This window comes from Prunus persica, chromosome G3, assembly GCF_000346465.2.
Source record: "Prunus persica cultivar Lovell chromosome G3, Prunus_persica_NCBIv2, whole genome shotgun sequence".
NCBI lineage: Eukaryota > Viridiplantae > Streptophyta > Magnoliopsida > Rosales > Rosaceae > Prunus > Prunus persica.
In genome coordinates this window covers 20089713-20105967 of record NC_034011.1, presented here as the reverse complement: position 1 = coordinate 20105967, position 16255 = coordinate 20089713, and the positions used below count along the sequence as shown (strand labels likewise).

The following is a 16255-nucleotide window of genomic DNA, read 5'->3' as shown; positions in this document are numbered from 1 at the left end:
AAAAAAAACATTGGCTTTATATGAATTGCCATGATATAAGAAAAAACTCACACAAGTGAAAATCTTTTACGATGAATATAGTTCTCCGCCTATAGTAATCAAAGTAGTAGGTATTTATTTATTTTTCTTTTAAAAAAGAAAAAAATGAATAATGAGAGTGGAACCCTGGCTTGTAGAGCTGCAAGCCGCCACAAAAATTCCCGGAATTTGTGAATTTTGAATGGTCTAGATGTTTGCATCCAACCAAACAAACAATATTCAAATGCTGATTTATTTGACATGGGAGATAAAATTAACAAATAACACAAATCAATGTCAACACAAGCAACAAACCATCAACCCTTATAATCTTCCTAAAACATCGTCCCGAGAATCCAAAGATGATGCTAATTATACGATTAAGAAACTGATTAACCAATAATCTATTCAACCAATCCATCAATCAATCCCTTTATTCTATCATTTTCCCTAATCCCCCAACACAACAAACGGGCTTAACGACACGCCCAAACGGAGTACCTAATGAGGGCGATCTCCCCCACACGTGTCACTCCCACGCTCACACGGATCCCCCAACCCAAACGGACTTATCCTATTTTGATTTTCTTCCCTACCCTCTAAAGTTGTCAAACTTTCTGTCTTTTTTTCTCCCAGTTTCTCTCTCTCCAAACACCACCCTTTCTCCTCTCTCTCTTTCTCTCTCTCTGACACCACCTCTTCTCTGCAAACTTCACTGTGCAAGCCTTTGCTTGTCTTTCTCGCTTTTCTTTGTCTCTTTTCGCTCAAAAGCTTCCTCACTTTTATATTCTCTATCGCCCTCTCCACAATTACACACACTCATCAGCTTCTGCCAGTCATGCTTCAGAGCTTAGTTCCTCAATCCCCAATCGGCGCCGCGAACCCTAACAATAACCCTAGCTCCTCATCTTCCTCCATGAAGACCAAACGCGTCGACCGCGACCTCGCCGGCGGAGAATCATCCGGCGAAGACCCCTCCTTCACCAAGCGCCCCAATTCCGGCCGGAATTTCTCCCGCGAAAAAACCTCAGACGAGCGCGAGACGGAGCCGGTCGCCGAGGGCGAGTCGGCCGGTCTCAGACTCCTCGGGCTTCTCCTACAATGCGCCGAGTGCGTCGCCATGGACAGCCTCGACGAAGCCAGCGACCTCCTCCCGGAGATCGCCGAGCTCTCCTCGCCGTTTGGATCTTCGCCGGAGCGAGTTGGCGCGTATTTTGCGCACGCGCTTCAGACGCGCGTGATCAGCTCCTGCTTAGGCACCTACTCTCCCCTCACCACCAAAACCCTAACCTTAGCTCAGTCCCAGCGGATCTTCAACGCTCTGCAATCCTACAACTCCATCAGTCCTCTAGTCAAATTCTCTCACTTCACGTCCAACCAAGCCATCTTCCAGGCCTTGGACGGCGAGGATCACGTCCACGTCATCGATTTGGATATAATGCAAGGCCTCCAGTGGCCAGGATTGTTCCACATCTTAGCCTCGCGGTCGAAGAAGATCCGATCAATGCGGATAACCGGGTTCGGATCCTCGTCGGAGCTTCTTGAGTCCACCGGGCGGAGACTCGCAGATTTCGCGAGCTCGCTCGGCCTCCCCTTCGAGTTCCGGCCCCTGGAGGGGAAAATCGGAAGCATCACCGAGCTGAGTCAACTTGGAGTGAGACCGGACGAGGCCACAGTGGTCCACTGGATGCACCATTGTCTGTACGACGTCACCGGCAGTGATTTGGCGACGCTGAGATTGCTGGGCTCGCTGAGACCGAAGCTGATCACGATCGCCGAGCAGGACCTGAGCCATAGCGGAAGCTTCTTGGGGAGGTTCGTGGAGGCCTTGCATTACTACAGTGCGCTGTTTGACGCGCTTGGGGATGGATTGGGAGCGGACAGCCTAGAGAGGCATATGGTGGAGCAGCAGCTGTTTGGCTGCGAGATTAGGAATATTCTGGCCGTGGGTGGGCCCAAGAGGACCGGGGAGGTGAAGGTGGAGAGGTGGGGGGATGAGTTGAAGCGGGTCGGGTTTCGGCCCGTTTCGCTTGGCGGGAACCCGGCGGCCCAGGCAAGCTTGCTGCTTGGGATGTTTCCCTGGAAAGGATACACCTTGGTTGAGGAAAATGGGTGCTTGAAGTTAGGTTGGAAGGACCTCTCCTTGCTCACAGCCTCTGCTTGGCAGCCGTTGGATTGAATTACTTTGACCCGATTGGGCGATTGGGTTGCTTGGATGTTGCGAAGGAGACCAACATGATCCACCACTTTGTTTATTGGGGTGAAATTGATGAACATTGGGGAGTGATGAATTTGATAATTGGCAAACCAATTATCACATGATGTTGGGGGATCGATGGTTGTATTTGTTTTCACTTGGCTGTAATTCTTTGAAGGATAAAAACAATGTAGTTAGTTTTTATTTTTTATATTTAAATTTATATGTGAAAAGAAAAAAGAAAAAGGAAAAAGATCCATATCTGATGGGGTCTAATCTATAGATGGTGAATTCAAGTGACAATCATTGGAGTTCTTAAATGAGTTACAATTGTTTAATTGAATTCATTTCAGAATAGTTAATGTAAGTTTTGGTGATGCAATGCCATGGGTTGGGTGGAAAGTTGCAATCGAACATGGAAGAATAGAAAAGGGAAACCAAGAAGACTTGTCCTGCTTGGTGTGCTGATAATTTTAAGGTCACGTTTTGTGGGTGGGAGTTGAGATTGAATTTGGTTATTTCAATTAAAATGGAGTCATGGTTGTTGTTTGGTAGCACGGTGGAACTGTACTCGTTAAAATAAATAACAATACAATATATTACATCTTACAAGTCTTATTTAAGAGCGGAATTCATAAAGACTGACTTGAACTAAATTCCAATTCAATTCAAACTAGGTTTGGTGCAATGGGAGGACTGTATTTGTTAAAAGGAAAATGCTAGGGAGACCAACTTTAGATACCAACTTGTGTACCAACTCTCTAATAGAGTGTGGGACCCATTGTATTGGTGGGCTCCACCTCTATTAGAGAGTTGGTACACAAGTTGGTATCTAAAGTTGGTCTCCCTAGCATGACCCTTGTTAAAATGGATAACAATCTAACATATTGTTTCTTACAAATTTCACTTGGATTGGTCTGGTTGGGTGATTGGGCAATTTGGGATTGCATAGTCCCCACAAATGAAATGAGGGCACATGGAAGTGTACTCTAGACTAGAATACGAAAGCTTTACCTCACTTTTGTCAGAAATTCAGATGTGCATATGCTGGTGCTTCTGTAATCTCTACAAACCAATCTCTGATATACAAAAGAAGTGGCTATCCTTCTCTTCTTTCATTGTTGCGTATCAGTTCCTGGTTGGCTGAATGGAATGAATTGGTTCAAACTGACATGATATAGACCTTTTTTTATGCAAAAGTGAAAAAGTTACTGCTCTCTGTAACATTTCAAGATCTATCTTTAATGAATTTTAACATGATAGAGATTAAAAGCCAAAACTAAAGCGTTCCTTCACATGTTCATCTTACCACTTTAGTGACTCATTAACTAGTTTGATCTGTGAACTAAAAGTTCAACAATTCTAACTTTTTAACTATATTTCAGATCAAAATGCCACTATGTTCGACCCTATAAATTTGTATGTTCAACTTTTCATTCAAATATTTTTATATAAATATATATATTTTACTCGTTATTTGACCGATTGTTTGTGGGTCTTTCACATGAGTGATTCTATAGTGATGACTTAATCTAAGGCCCTTAGATGAGACTTCATTTCTTAACTATTGGATCAAATTGATTAGCCTTAAAATTCTACATGCCTACGTGCAAACATAACATGGCTCATGCTTATTGAGTTTCCAAAACCAAAGAAAATTGGGCTAGGCTGAGGTTAGAGAGGGCTAGGCCCAATAGCAACCAAGTCAAAACTATAGTCTTACAGAAATTGAGCCAATGTATGAACCAATGAAAGTGGGGCCAGCCTGCATTTTAGAAAACTTTAATTTGAATTGAAAAAAAAGTATTTTTTTATATATAAAAGTTATGCAATTTTTCTGCATATGGTTGCGGTTTGGTTATCGCAATTTTTCAATGAAATTATGAACCGATCGATATATTATGGTATGGTAAAAAAATGAATTATGAACCGACAGACATATTACGGTATACTGCAATTGTCGGTATATTACAATCAGTAAAGGAACAACATAACATTCAGTGACAGACCTATTAAGGCACAAGGAGGTGCACTTCCTTTTATCGGAAAAATCTTTGTAGGTGCTTCACATTGCTCATTTGCTCTATTGATGGTGGTGCAGATCACCTTTATTCTTTTACTTTCATTTATTTTTATTTTACTTAATTTATAGTTTACAATGTAAATAAGAAAGTTGCCCCATTTGGATTCAAATAAAAATACTAGAAAATTAAATTCTCGCCAAATCAAAATATGAAAAATTGGTTTTAGTGCAAAATACGATTTATGCTAAAAATGATGGCTCACTACTAAAATCCCATAAAATCAAGTTTTCTTATTTGATGTGTAAGGAATAAAAGCCGCCAAAAATTATTTTGAGAAAATAATTATTCAGAAAAACCATTTTTCATAATTAGTCAATATTTTTACATAAAACAATTTTTCATGTATGATGTGAATGCATAAGGAACCTAAGGTCAATGTAGATTAGATGTTCAATTCACAAAGAGTTTTTAGCATTTCAAAATTGCACCTCTGCTAAAAAATTATTGAATCTGCCAATGATAACATTAGAGAACTTTCTATTAACAAAAAAAGAGCTTGCTCATGCTTAAAAATTCTGTTGAAATAAGTAAAACTTTTTATCATTGGCAATGATTCTTTAACTCATATACGGAGAGAATGAACTTTATTATTAAAAATAAACCAATGCAATCCATAATCCTGCTAATGCACAATTAATCAACTATATATATATATATTATCAAATAAAAACTTCATTAGATAAACTTCAACGGTATAATAAAATATATAAATAAGACATCTAAAATAACAATCCTAAGAGGGCAACAAATTAACATGCTAAAAGCAAACTAACGCGGAGAAAAGCCACACTAAAACTACTAGCTCACATCACCATAATTAACCATAAGCCCAAACAAACCCCACAAACAAAACATAACTAAAACCCTAAATCAACTCATGAGCCTAAACGAACTCTAGCACCACCACTTGAAGAAGTACCGTCACAGCCACTACCGCATCCGTAATAGATCTGGGAAAATATGATTTCCAGCTATCTACCTGTGCATAAAAGCGAACAAATAAACGAAAACAACAACTTTGCCAAAGAACAATTGGGTGATTTGCAGCAACCTCCGTCAAAGACGATATAGAATCAAATTTAAAGAACATAAGCGGCGTTAGGGAGCGGATTTTGAGAGTAGAATTTGATTGAGAACATAAAGTAAAATGGGTGTTTGGGAACTTCAATCTAACCATAGCTTAGAAGAAATCACCACAATGGGCTTTTTATTCAAAACGCCCCAGTAGACTTATTCACTAACCTAAAAGGAAAAGACGAGAAGAGAGGAAGAAGATGAGGGGCAATGAGGCTTCTTCCTTCTCCCCCCTATATGGAATTTTCCTTTAGGACTCATAGAGGGAGAGAACGGCTAGGGTTTGGGTTTGGGAGTGCTTCCCACCTTAATCAACTAAATAGTTTATTGCAAGCTAGAGATTATCTCTGCTAACCCACTAATAACAACCTAACAAAATTACCACCATAACCGATCAGTTTGCAATACTAATTGAAACCTAGATTCCTACTGTATAAAGTTTAATTATTTACTAATTAAGTTATATTAATTCACTAAATATTCAAATGATATTTCTTCAAGGCTGAGATTTTAAAAAAAACAATAGAGGGAACTTTAAGAGATTGACGGAGAATACACTTCATTAGTAATACATTCAAAGCCTAAGTGAGTCCCACAAAGAGGAAAAAATATGAGAGAGAGAGAGAGAGAGAGAGAGAGAGAGAGAGAGAGAGAGAGAATAAAAAGAAAAAGAAGAAGAAAAGAAGAAAAGAAGAAAAGAAGAAGAGAGAAGAGAGAAAGATCCACCTAAATGATGAAGTCCTACCCTTTTTTAGTTAATATTAAATAATTATAAATATTTATTTTAATAATTAATTAAATTATACTGCGCTATGTGATATACCACATTATTTGAATGTGTGGAATCGCAATCACAACCGCATATTGCGGTCGGTTCTATAAACCGCATGTTGTTGTCGGTTTTCGTGATAAATCGGTTTAAATACAATAAAATCTTGGTCGGTATTTACGATTTTTCAATTTTTCGGTCTAAAATGTCAGCCCTACATTTATATATAAAATGTAAACGAATTTTTAATAAATTATGCATTTATTACTTACTAATTACTCTGAAACGCCCTTAAAAAATGAAAATCACAACTTCGCAACCGGTTGACCTCTATGTTAACACCAAAATCCATCGAAAGCCCGCACGCTTGGGTATCTCTCTCCCCCACCTAAACAAAACAAATCACAAAGCCCTCTTTCTCTCTCCTCTGTGTTTCCCAAAATCCTCCGAAGACTGACATAAATTACCAAGACAAGTAAGTTTATCGTCTCCCTCTTCTCTTTCGAATTCTTTTGCCAAATGTAACATATTTCTCAGTTTATATATTGCATGAAGCATTCTGGGTAGCGATTGATTGATTGATCATGAAGTTTATTAGGATGATATCTCTAGAGGGTTTTGAGCCCGTCGCTGTCTCTCCACACAAACAAGACCCAGCATGGAAACACTGCCAACTTTTCATCAAAGACCAGCCCAATGGAGTTAAGGCTGAGCTGAAGAAGTGCATATATTGTGGCAAAGTGTTTCAGGGTGGTGGAATTAACAGGCTTAAATCCCACCTTGCTGGTCGAAAGGGCAATGGCCCTACTTGTGACCAAACCCCACCAGATGTTCGTCTTTCTATGTTACAGAGTTTAGATCATGGGATTGCAGCGTTTAGGCACAGGAAGAGTCAAATTGTTACAAACTCACATCACAGTCCTAGTGAATTAGACAATTCATTTGCTGAAAATGGGGAGTGCAAATTGATGGTAGGACCCGATTCGACTTCGCTTGTGAATCAAGAAGAAGATGTTGGAATGAGTGGGAATGGAGTTGGGTTGAGTGGTAATCTGACTAATGTACCCCTTGAAGTAGACAATTCTTATAGGAGTAATGCTGCAATGCATAGATCAGCTGGAGTGCCCATATTGAATTTTTCGGTGAATCAAGAAGAAGATGCTGGAATGAGTGTGGATAGAAGAGTGAGGTGGAGGGGTGGAACTTCTTCTGCAGATACTGGTTCTGGTTCTGTTGATGGCGTTACGAAATTGAGTAATGTTTCAGCTCCTATTCCTATTGCAGTAGGTAGTGCTTTTTCTGAAGACACCCAAGGGAGATCAACTGGTTTTCCCAACTCATATTGGTTGGAAAATGAAGAAGAAGTTGGCATAAGTAATACAAATGTGAGTGCAAGGAAGAGGGTGAGAGGTGAAAGTGCTGTGGGGGCTGCCAATGCTGGAACTGTCGACAATAATTATGAAGTGAAAGAGGTCGGCAATCAACAAATTCATATGGCAATAGGGCGGTTTTTATATGAAATTCAGGCTCCCCTGGATGTGGTGAAGAACTCGGTTTATTTCCAGCCAATGATTGATGCTATTGCCTCTGGGGGAAAGGGGACTATAGCACCTTCATATGATGACCTTCGGGGTTGGATATTGAAGAATGCAGTTGGAGAGGTGAAGAGTGATATTCATCAGCACATGGAAACTTGGGCAAGGACTGGTTGCTCCCTTTTAGTCAACCAATGGAGTTCTGAAAAGGGTAAAACTTTGCTAAATTTTGCAGTGCAATGCCCTGAAGGAACAATCTATCTGAAATCTGTGGATGCTTCCTACTTTATTTTTTCCCCAGATGCTTTATTCGAGTTTCTTAAGGAAGTGGTGGAAGAAGTTGGAGTTGGGCATGTTTTGCAAGTCATTACAAATACTGAAGAGCAATTTGCTGTTGCTGGGAAGAGGTTGATGGATACATTCCCTACCCTGTACTGGTCTCCCTGTGTCGCCACTTCCATAGATTTGATCCTTGAGGATTTTGGAAAAGTTGAGTGGATAAATTCTGTAATTGAACAGGCTAGATCTGTTACAAGATTTATCTACAAACATGTTGTCATTTTGAATATGATGAGAAGGTATACTTTTGGTAATGACATTGTGAGGCTGGGAGTAACTAGGTTTGCTACAAACTTTACGACATTGAAGCAAATGGCTGACCTTAAATTTAATTTGCAGTCTATGGTTACTTCAAAAGAATGGATGTGCTGCCCCTACTCGAAAACACCAGAAGGATCAGCAGTGCTAGATGTATTAAGCAATCACTCATTTTGGTCTGCGTGCATTTTGGTCACACATTTAACAAACCCACTTTTGCGAGTTTTGAGAATTGTTGGTAGCCAGAAGAGGGCAGCAATGGGATATGTTTTTGCAGGAATATATCGAGCAAAAGAAACAATCAAAAGAGAACTTGTCAAGAGAGAAGAATACATGGTCTACTGGGATATTATCGATTACAGGTGGAAAAAGTTATGGCCTCTTCCTCTTCATGCTGCAGGTTTTTACCTTAATCCCAAGTTTTTCTATAGTGTCAAAGGAGACTTGCATAATGAGATCATATCAAGGATGTTTGACTGCATAGAGAGATTGGTTCCTGATATAAAAATCCAAGATGAAGTTATCAAAGAGATAAATTTGTACAAAAATGCTGTTGGAGATTTGGGGAGGAATTTGGCAGTTCGAGCTAGAGACAATCTACTTCCTGGTGAGGATCTTTCATTAGAGTGCATTGTTATTTTGGGTGACAGGATTTCTTTATTTAGTTGGCTAAACATACAGACGAAAGGTGATCAAACCATATTTTAACTTCTTCTTTAAAAATAAAACAAAATAAAATAATAGAATGATAAATGTGATAAAATGCTAAAAAAAGTGCCCAGACTATGGCCTATGTCAGTCATTCTGGTGTTAAATTAGATTTTGGTACGAGCCCCCTTTTTTGAAGTTGTGCTGCATAGAGTTTGGATCTTATGGCATCTTTTGGCTAATTTCTTTAAACGTTCTGTTTGTCTAAGCTGAATGGTGGTCGACATATGGTAGTAGTTGCCCAAACCTTGCGCGCTTGGCAATTCGTATTCTCAGTCAAACTTGCAGCATAGTTCAAGGTCAGGAGAATCAAATTCCTTTTGAACTGTTGCACAAGACAAGGAACAGCTTAGAATGTCAACGGCTTAGTGATCTTGTTTTTGTTCAATACAACCTGAAACTAAAACAAAAGTAAGTAGAAACAATAGGTTCTGTATATTGGTATTTTCCAAATGTTCTTTGGTAAAAGAAAATAGCTCTTGTGCTAATTGCTTTCTTCTAGGGTTCACAAGCACAAAGAACAGGAAAATGTGGGTCCTATATCATTTGACCGCAATAGCATTGTCGAAGACTGGGTGACAGAGATGGAAATGCCCCTAGAAGACAATGAAAATCCTGATTGGATGTCACTTGATCCCCCCTCTGGTAACACAAGGCTTTTAGAACTTTCAGTTGATGAAGCTGAAGATTTGGGTTCAGGTAACTAAGTTTGTATGGATTATGAATTATGAATATTAATTTTTTTTGGTCTTGAGTTGAACTAGAATGTCGGTTGATGCACAGGGTTTGATGACAACGAGATCTTTATCAGATTGAAAGTGGTTCAAGGGGAATGTTGAACACGATGTTGTAAGCCGGTACGACGGAATGCAATGACACAAATCATTTTTTGAGTCCACTATAATCCCTCCTTCACTTTCTTCAAGTACCTAGACGAGCAAGGTACTGTAACAAAGTAGTATGTCCAGAAATACTGCTCGATTCCGAAAGATAATGTTCTTTTCATGGCATTACTGCAGAGGTGGTGGAACCCCAAGATGCTATTGCTAATTGCTAAGAAGAAAAAAGGCACATCATGGCTACCCCCCACAGATGTGGATGGGTTCGGCAAGTTCCTGCAGCAGACAATTACATGTAGGTAGCTTTCATGGAAGAAAAATAGAGTTTTGCAACTAACAACCTAGAATGCTGAAGTTTTTGTACTTTCAGATATGCCCTTGTAAATGTAATCATATTTATAATGTGCACGTGATTCATAAAATGGAAAGTGCCAAAGCTGCGTATAACATTTTGTTATACCTTCAAATTTTCTCTGAATTAATTCAACATCAACGTGCTTATAGATGAAACTAACCATCGGTTCACGATGATATGTGAAATTTTAGTTTAGAGATGAATTATTACTTGAAGCAATAAAATTAGTTTTGTGTTATTTGGAAACACAGTTAAGCATTTAGATAGAAAACTGCATTCCCCCATGAATTTTTTTCAATGATCCAAACTGTATTTTTCAAATCTTCGATACGAATTGAAATCCAAACTGTCTATTTTTCAAATCTTCAAGGCAATTCGCATCACGTTACTTGTCATTTTATATTTACCTTTAATATTTACCTTTACTCGAGCTTGTTTTTACTTTCTTTTCTCTTTGGCCCTGGAATTTTTTTTCTTTTTGTTTCATCAGGAGAAATATGTTTTGTAGAGGTTCCTCGACCAACTCATAACACAGCTTTGCACACACTGATTTTTAGATGGGGGACGTGCCAAATATCGGCCTTACAGCCTATCAATAAACTCATAAAGAGAACAAGCTGTAAACATACACGTTTTCAGACACGCATGTAGCAGCTGTAAATATTTGTGAAAGCATCTGCAACCCAATCCAAAAACTAAATACAAACTTGAATAATACATGATTCAACTATGTTTTGCTTTGCAAACAGGCAAGGGTATAGGCATTAAAATAAATTCCCTGACCAACAACCTCAAAAACTAAGCTTGAAAGCACAAAAACCAAGCCTTCAATCTTCTGTGCATAATTTATACCAACCGAAACAATTAAAGAAAAAAAATATCACCAACACCTGAGGGGCGAAACCAAAAACCACAGTAGCAAATCTAGTATCGTTTCCCGAGAATGATGCCAATGATGGCAGACACCACAGCCACTCCCACAATGAACTTAATGCTCATCAGAGGGGAAGCCTCAGCAGTATGAGTATGGATCTCTGAAGATGATGAAGTTTGAGCAAGTGCTGCCTCTGACTTTTTCTTACTCTTCCTTTTTGATGGAGTTGAAATGGTTGATCCAATGTCCCTAGATTTCACTTCCAATCCGGCTACATTGGCATCACCCTGCAACATGATTTAAACATATCTTTTAAACAATTGTTTGCTGGAATAATTAGCTTCATGATTCTAGGGAGTTGAAATCCTTTTAGTATGGTTTGACGTCTCCATTTCCCACAAGTATTTTAGGACAGTTAAGTCCTAAAAATTTGACAACTACTTTCGAACAAGCGTACAGCATGCATAATTTGTGTGTTATGTGTTTGCATTTTGTACCGTAGTAGTATATATAAAGTGAGTAGGGAAATAGGTATAGACAAACCCTTTCTGTTAATTTGGCATCGGCTAGCTGCAATTTTTGCTCAAGGTCTTTGACTTGCTTCTCTAGAAGAGTGATTTCTTTATTCTTAGCTTCAAGTTCTTCAAGAGAATGCTTCAATGATGCCTCTCGTTCCAGATCCTTTTGAGAATCTGCTTCTTTCTGTTGAGTAGGAATTAAAACATGGATCATTTTACAAAACGTTAATATTAAAAGTCTGCAATTTAGAAATGCATAATGCTACTATTGATATGACCAGTCCACAGTTCTTAACTTTGAACTTATTCACCATCATACAGTTGAAGTAAAAGAAATCTTAAATAATACTGGTGCCTTACCTTTTCGGCAACAGTGGCCTGCGCAATATGTATCTCGCTCTGAAGTTTTACAACTTGTTCATTTAATAAATCTCTGTCATGGACTTTATGTGCGTGATCCTCCAATTTTGAAGTCAACTCTGCCTCTCTTTCAGCAGCAGCTGACTTAACGCTTTCAACCTACAGTTCATTGTCTGAGTCAGAAAAAATCCTTAAAAGATGAATGCAACCCTTTCCTCCACCACCCCAACCCGCCGTGCAGAAAAAGAAAAATTAAAGAATGTGGAATAAGAGCTTATTGTCTAGATTTCCTTTTTATTGAAACTGATAATGTTCTACCTCTTGTTTCAGTTGAGCTTCAGTTTTCACCAATTGCTCTTCAAGCTCCTTGAGAGACTTCTCTAACAAAGATTTCTCAGCAATCTCAGCCTTGAGATTTTCCACCTCAGATTTTAAGGCATCTTCTCCTGCTTTGTGCTCCTTGAGTTGTTCTTCGAGCTGGGATATCACTTGCTGGAGTTCCTTCTTAATATTTTGATTCAATTCATTAAGCAGGCTGTTCTCATCCATAACTGAAGATATCTGTAGCAAAAATACGTAGTTATAGAGCATACATGGGGACAGGAAAGCATCATATAATATTAGCATAATAATCACAAAAAGTTTGATTCACACCTGAGATTGTAGTTTCTGCCCTTCTAAAGAAAGCTGCTCCGTTAAATCTTCTATAGTCTTTTTTGAAGCCTGAAGTTGTTCAACTGTCTCTTCCTTCTCAGCAAGGGCAGTAAAATTTTTTGCTTCTACATCACTCAGTTTGGACTCATATATGGACACTTCCTCTGTAAGTTTTATGTTTGCCTCAGCTAGTTTTCTGCTCTCTTCTTCAAAGTGAGCTAACTTGGTTTGCAGTTCCTCAACAATACTCTCCAGATGCTTCAGCTTCAAGAGAGTCTCTTCCAGCTCAGCTTTTCTGGTTTCAGAAACTGAAGATGTTTCTTGAGCCTGGGCTTCATACAATTTTATTTGGCCTTCTCGAGCATCTAGCTTCTCAAGCAAGTCTTTAGCTTCCAAATCTCTTTGACTGAATCTCTGAATGGCTTCTTGCAACTTGGTTTCGGCTTCCGCAACGCGGGCTTCAGCAGACGAATGAAGGTCACAGGCCCTTGAGTGCTGATCTGTTAATTCTTCAACTGTGCTCTTATGGGCAACAAGCTCTTTTGTAGTGGCTTCTTTTTCAGACAGAGCAGAGTTCAACAATTCCTGTAGTTCATCAATCTTGCTTTTCAGCTGAACATTTGTGTCAACTAACAGTTCGTTTTCTGAGAGGGACTGAGAAGCTTTGTTTTCTGCTTCCAAGATCTGTTTACTGAGTTCTTCATTAGTACTTTCTGAAGAAGCCAATTTAGTCAAGCTGTTATCCAGTTCTTCTTTCAATGACGCATATTTTTCTGCTGCTTCGGCAACCTGCTCTTCATAAACCTTCACCTGATCTTCAAGAATCTTCAGTTTCTCAAGCAGAGAATTTGCCTCGGCATCCCTGTTAGTGAAGCTTCCTATTGCTTCCTGGAGTTTGATCTCTGAATCCCTCACTAGGGATTCATGTAGTGCTTCAAGTTCTGAGTTTCTGGATGTTGTTTGCTCTATTACTTTGCCTTGCTGCTCCAGTTGCTCCTCGGCAGACTTGAGTTTCACTATGACCTCGCCTTCTCTGATTCCAGCCTCCTTAAGATCATTTTCAATGTTTTCCAATTTCCCTTGAGTTAGATTCAATTCATTCCTCAAGACTTCCAATAGATTTTCTGCTTCAGAAAGCTTCTCACTGGAATTGTTTGATGCATCCTCTAACCTTATCTTCTCTTCTGTAGCAACATTCAAGGCTTCTGTTAACTCCCTTTCCTTTTCATTGGCCGCTTGCAGTGCAACTTCAAGGCTAGATGTTCTTGCTTGGAATGCCTCGAGTTCAGAAGAAAGTTCAGATATCTTGTTGGAGTAATTCTTTGAATCTGCTTCTGCATCCAGACATTTCTTTTCCAATGCACTTATTTGTTCCTCAAGTTCTTGGATTCTGAACTTCTCTGTTTCAAGTAACAACTCCAGCTCACTCACCTTTTTACCAGTATCCTCCGCTTTGGTATGAGATAGTTGGAATAAATCTTCAAGTTCCAAGCTTCGCTGATGGTGTGTACTGGCCCGGCCCTCATGTTCAGCACATTTCTCTGTGGCAATCTTCAATTCCTCCTGAAGCTCTGAATTCTGCAAAGATGACTGGTCTAAGGAAGATTCCAGCTGGCTTATCTTCTCCTGGTACTCTTGCACCTGACCATTCAGCTGTTTCTTTTCTTCCTCAACCTCGGCCAGTGTAGTACTGAGTGCAGATAATTTTTCGGAGAGTTCTTCCAGACCACCTTCAGCAATTCCTCTGTTCAGCTCTACCACATTTACCTGTTGCTCAAGCTCTGCATTCTTTTCTTCTGCTGCTATAAAGCGCGTCTCAAGTTCTCTCAGTTGCAATTTTGCCTCTTCTGCTGCTGCATTTGAAGATTGAATAATACCCTCAAGCTCAAGATTCTTTTGAGTGGCAGTTGCAAAGGAAGCTCCTGCTTCATTATGGAACTCTTCCAGCGACTTCAACTTCTGTTCAAGCTCTGCATTGTTTGACAAAGCTTGAGACAAAAGAGCATCTGTTTTGCCAAAATTCTCTTCTGAAAGCTTCAATTTTTCTTCAAGATCACTGCACAAATCCTTCGTCAGCTGTACATTACCAGTGAGATCTACCACAGCTGCTTCCAGAGCTTCTTTTTCTTTGGTTACTATTGCCAATTTCTCCTGTACAACTAAGGACTCTTCCTCGTGAGTTTTTTGTGCAGCTTCAACCAATTCCTTGGCGCTCAATTCCTTCTGCAGCTTCAACTTGATTTCTTCCAATTCAGAAACCTTTGCATCAAGATCTTCTTTAGTCGACGCAAACAGATTTTCAAGAGCGGAAATATCTTCCTTGACTTGAGATTCTGAGGCCTTTTTCAGGCCCAATTCTTCAGTCAGTTCATTTATAAGAGCTTCCTTGGCAGAGAGTTTCTGCTCCAAATCCACACCTTGGGACTTTGATAGAGCAAGCTCTTCTTGGACAGCAGAAAGCTCAGCAGCAGTAGAGTTGAGTGCTTCTTTGACTTTTTCATCCTCAGCAATCTTTTCATACAAGCCCTTGAGTTCTTCTTGTATGCAAGCCATCTGATCTTCCATCTCCTTTGCACTCAATTTTGCCACTTCAAGCAGTTTCTCAAACTCCAAGGCCCTCTTTGTCTCGGTTTCAGCATGTGAACCACTTTGCTTGTGCAGCTCCTCAAACTTTTGTGCCTCACCGGCAGAACTCTGCAGCTCTTGCTCCAGTTCCTGCAACCTCTTTCTTGAGCTTTCAAGCTCAAGGCTGAGACCATCAAATGCTTCCTTCACCCCAACCAGATCCTTGTGCTTTTTTTCCTGAGCTTGCAACGTCTCTTGCAAAACATTGAGCTGTGAACTGTATTTCTCCTCAGCTTCAACAATTTGCTCTTGCAATTTCTTATGACTGAGTTCAAGCTCTTCATACTTCTCTCCACTTTCTTCCAGCTTCTCTTTTCTAAGCAAGACCTCATTCTTCAGCTCAGAATTCTCTGATTCCGAATGTTTCAACACACCAGCCAACCTTTCAATTTCAAGCTCAAGGTCACTCACCTTCTCCCGGGCTTCCAGCAATTCTCTGCTTGAATTGCTTGAGCTTCTCTCAATAACCGATGGCTTGTCCTCCACCAATGCTGGTTCAGCAGCATGAGAACCATCCTTCACATCTAGTGATTCCCTCTCAACTTTTATGAACTCTCCATCAAAAGTTGCTTCCTCTTCTTCTTTCTTTCCTTCATGTTCTACCGGTGGCAAGTCCCCATTCGATACCTGCATTACGACCACCGTAATCAACATTCAACATCTATTTAAAAAACTTTACAAAATCAAATGATCCCATGAAGGACTTAACGTGAATGATTGCAGATTAATCAATGTCTGAAAAAATTAGCAAAGAAAAGGGTTTAAATTACAGAACAAAATATTGCAGCTACCTTGATTGCTTCGGCATTTGTTGTTTCGGCATCCTCAAATGCCTTCACTGGGATTTCTGAGCTCACTTGTGTTTCTTCCATATTGCACCTAATTTTGACCTACTCCACTTGCGTCTCTGTGATTACCAAAAACTTCATCATCCACTTTGTTATGTTATCAACTTATTGCAATAATGCAGACTTCTCAAAAAAGGGAAAAAAAAAAAAAGAATCGTCTTAATAACTAGACTTCCTTTTTCTTGGAAAAGTCTTTTACG

General features: G+C 39.6%; 3 protein-coding genes across 7 annotated transcripts in view; 2 read left to right on the top strand and 1 right to left on the bottom strand.

Annotated features, from left to right (window-relative positions):
• LOC18783742 (scarecrow-like protein 23) lies at positions 286 to 2538 on the top strand. The gene has a single exon (XM_007215321.2). The coding sequence runs from the start codon at positions 857 to 859 to the stop codon at positions 2195 to 2197; it is 1341 nt and encodes a 446-aa protein (XP_007215383.1). The 5' UTR covers positions 286 to 856; the 3' UTR covers positions 2198 to 2538.
• Positions 6358 to 10295, top strand: LOC18783730. Of its 5 annotated transcripts, none has more exons than XR_002270939.1 (5): positions 6358 to 8881; positions 9192 to 9393; positions 9485 to 9681; positions 9766 to 9924; positions 10002 to 10295. XR_002270939.1 is itself a non-coding variant. In XM_020560858.1 (5 exons), the coding sequence occupies exons 2-5, from the start codon at positions 6742 to 6744 to the stop codon at positions 9819 to 9821; spliced, it is 2595 nt and encodes an 864-aa protein (XP_020416447.1). In that variant the 5' UTR covers positions 6358 to 6617; position 6741; the 3' UTR covers positions 9822 to 10295. The 5 variants fall into 5 exon arrangements, 4 of the variants coding, with proteins under 4 accessions (XP_020416447.1, XP_020416448.1, XP_020416446.1 ...); XM_020560858.1 differs by having other exon boundaries at positions 6358 to 6617; positions 6741 to 8881; positions 9766 to 10295; XM_020560859.1 differs by having other exon boundaries at positions 6358 to 6617; positions 6733 to 8881; positions 9766 to 10295.
• Positions 10744 to 16255, bottom strand: part of LOC18781799 (myosin-9) — an 8058-nt gene continuing 2546 nt past the window's right edge. Inside the window, exons 2-7 of the mRNA XM_020560661.1 lie at positions 15999 to 16114; positions 12583 to 15834; positions 12247 to 12489; positions 11929 to 12087; positions 11594 to 11752; positions 10744 to 11337 (exon numbers count right to left, since the gene is read on the bottom strand). Coding sequence (XP_020416250.1) covers positions 11101 to 11337; positions 11594 to 11752; positions 11929 to 12087; positions 12247 to 12489; positions 12583 to 15834; positions 15999 to 16079 — 4131 coding nt within the window. The 5' untranslated portion in view covers positions 16080 to 16114 and the 3' untranslated portion in view covers positions 10744 to 11100. The remainder of the gene's footprint in view (positions 11338 to 11593; positions 11753 to 11928; positions 12088 to 12246; positions 12490 to 12582; positions 15835 to 15998; positions 16115 to 16255) is intronic.

Coding starts and splice junctions, on each gene's coding strand:
- LOC18783730 (XM_020560857.1), top strand. CDS start 6,727: ATGAAGTTTATTAGGATGATATCTCTAGAGGGTTTTGAGCCCGTCGCT. Junction 8,882..9,191: donor TAGAGACAATCTACTTCCTG/GTGAGGATCTTT, acceptor TGTTTGTCTAAG/CTGAATGGTGGTCGACATAT. Junction 9,394..9,484: donor AACCTGAAACTAAAACAAAA/GTAAGTAGAAAC, acceptor GCTTTCTTCTAG/GGTTCACAAGCACAAAGAAC.
- LOC18783742 (XM_007215321.2), top strand. CDS start 857: ATGCTTCAGAGCTTAGTTCCTCAATCCCCAATCGGCGCCGCGAACCCT.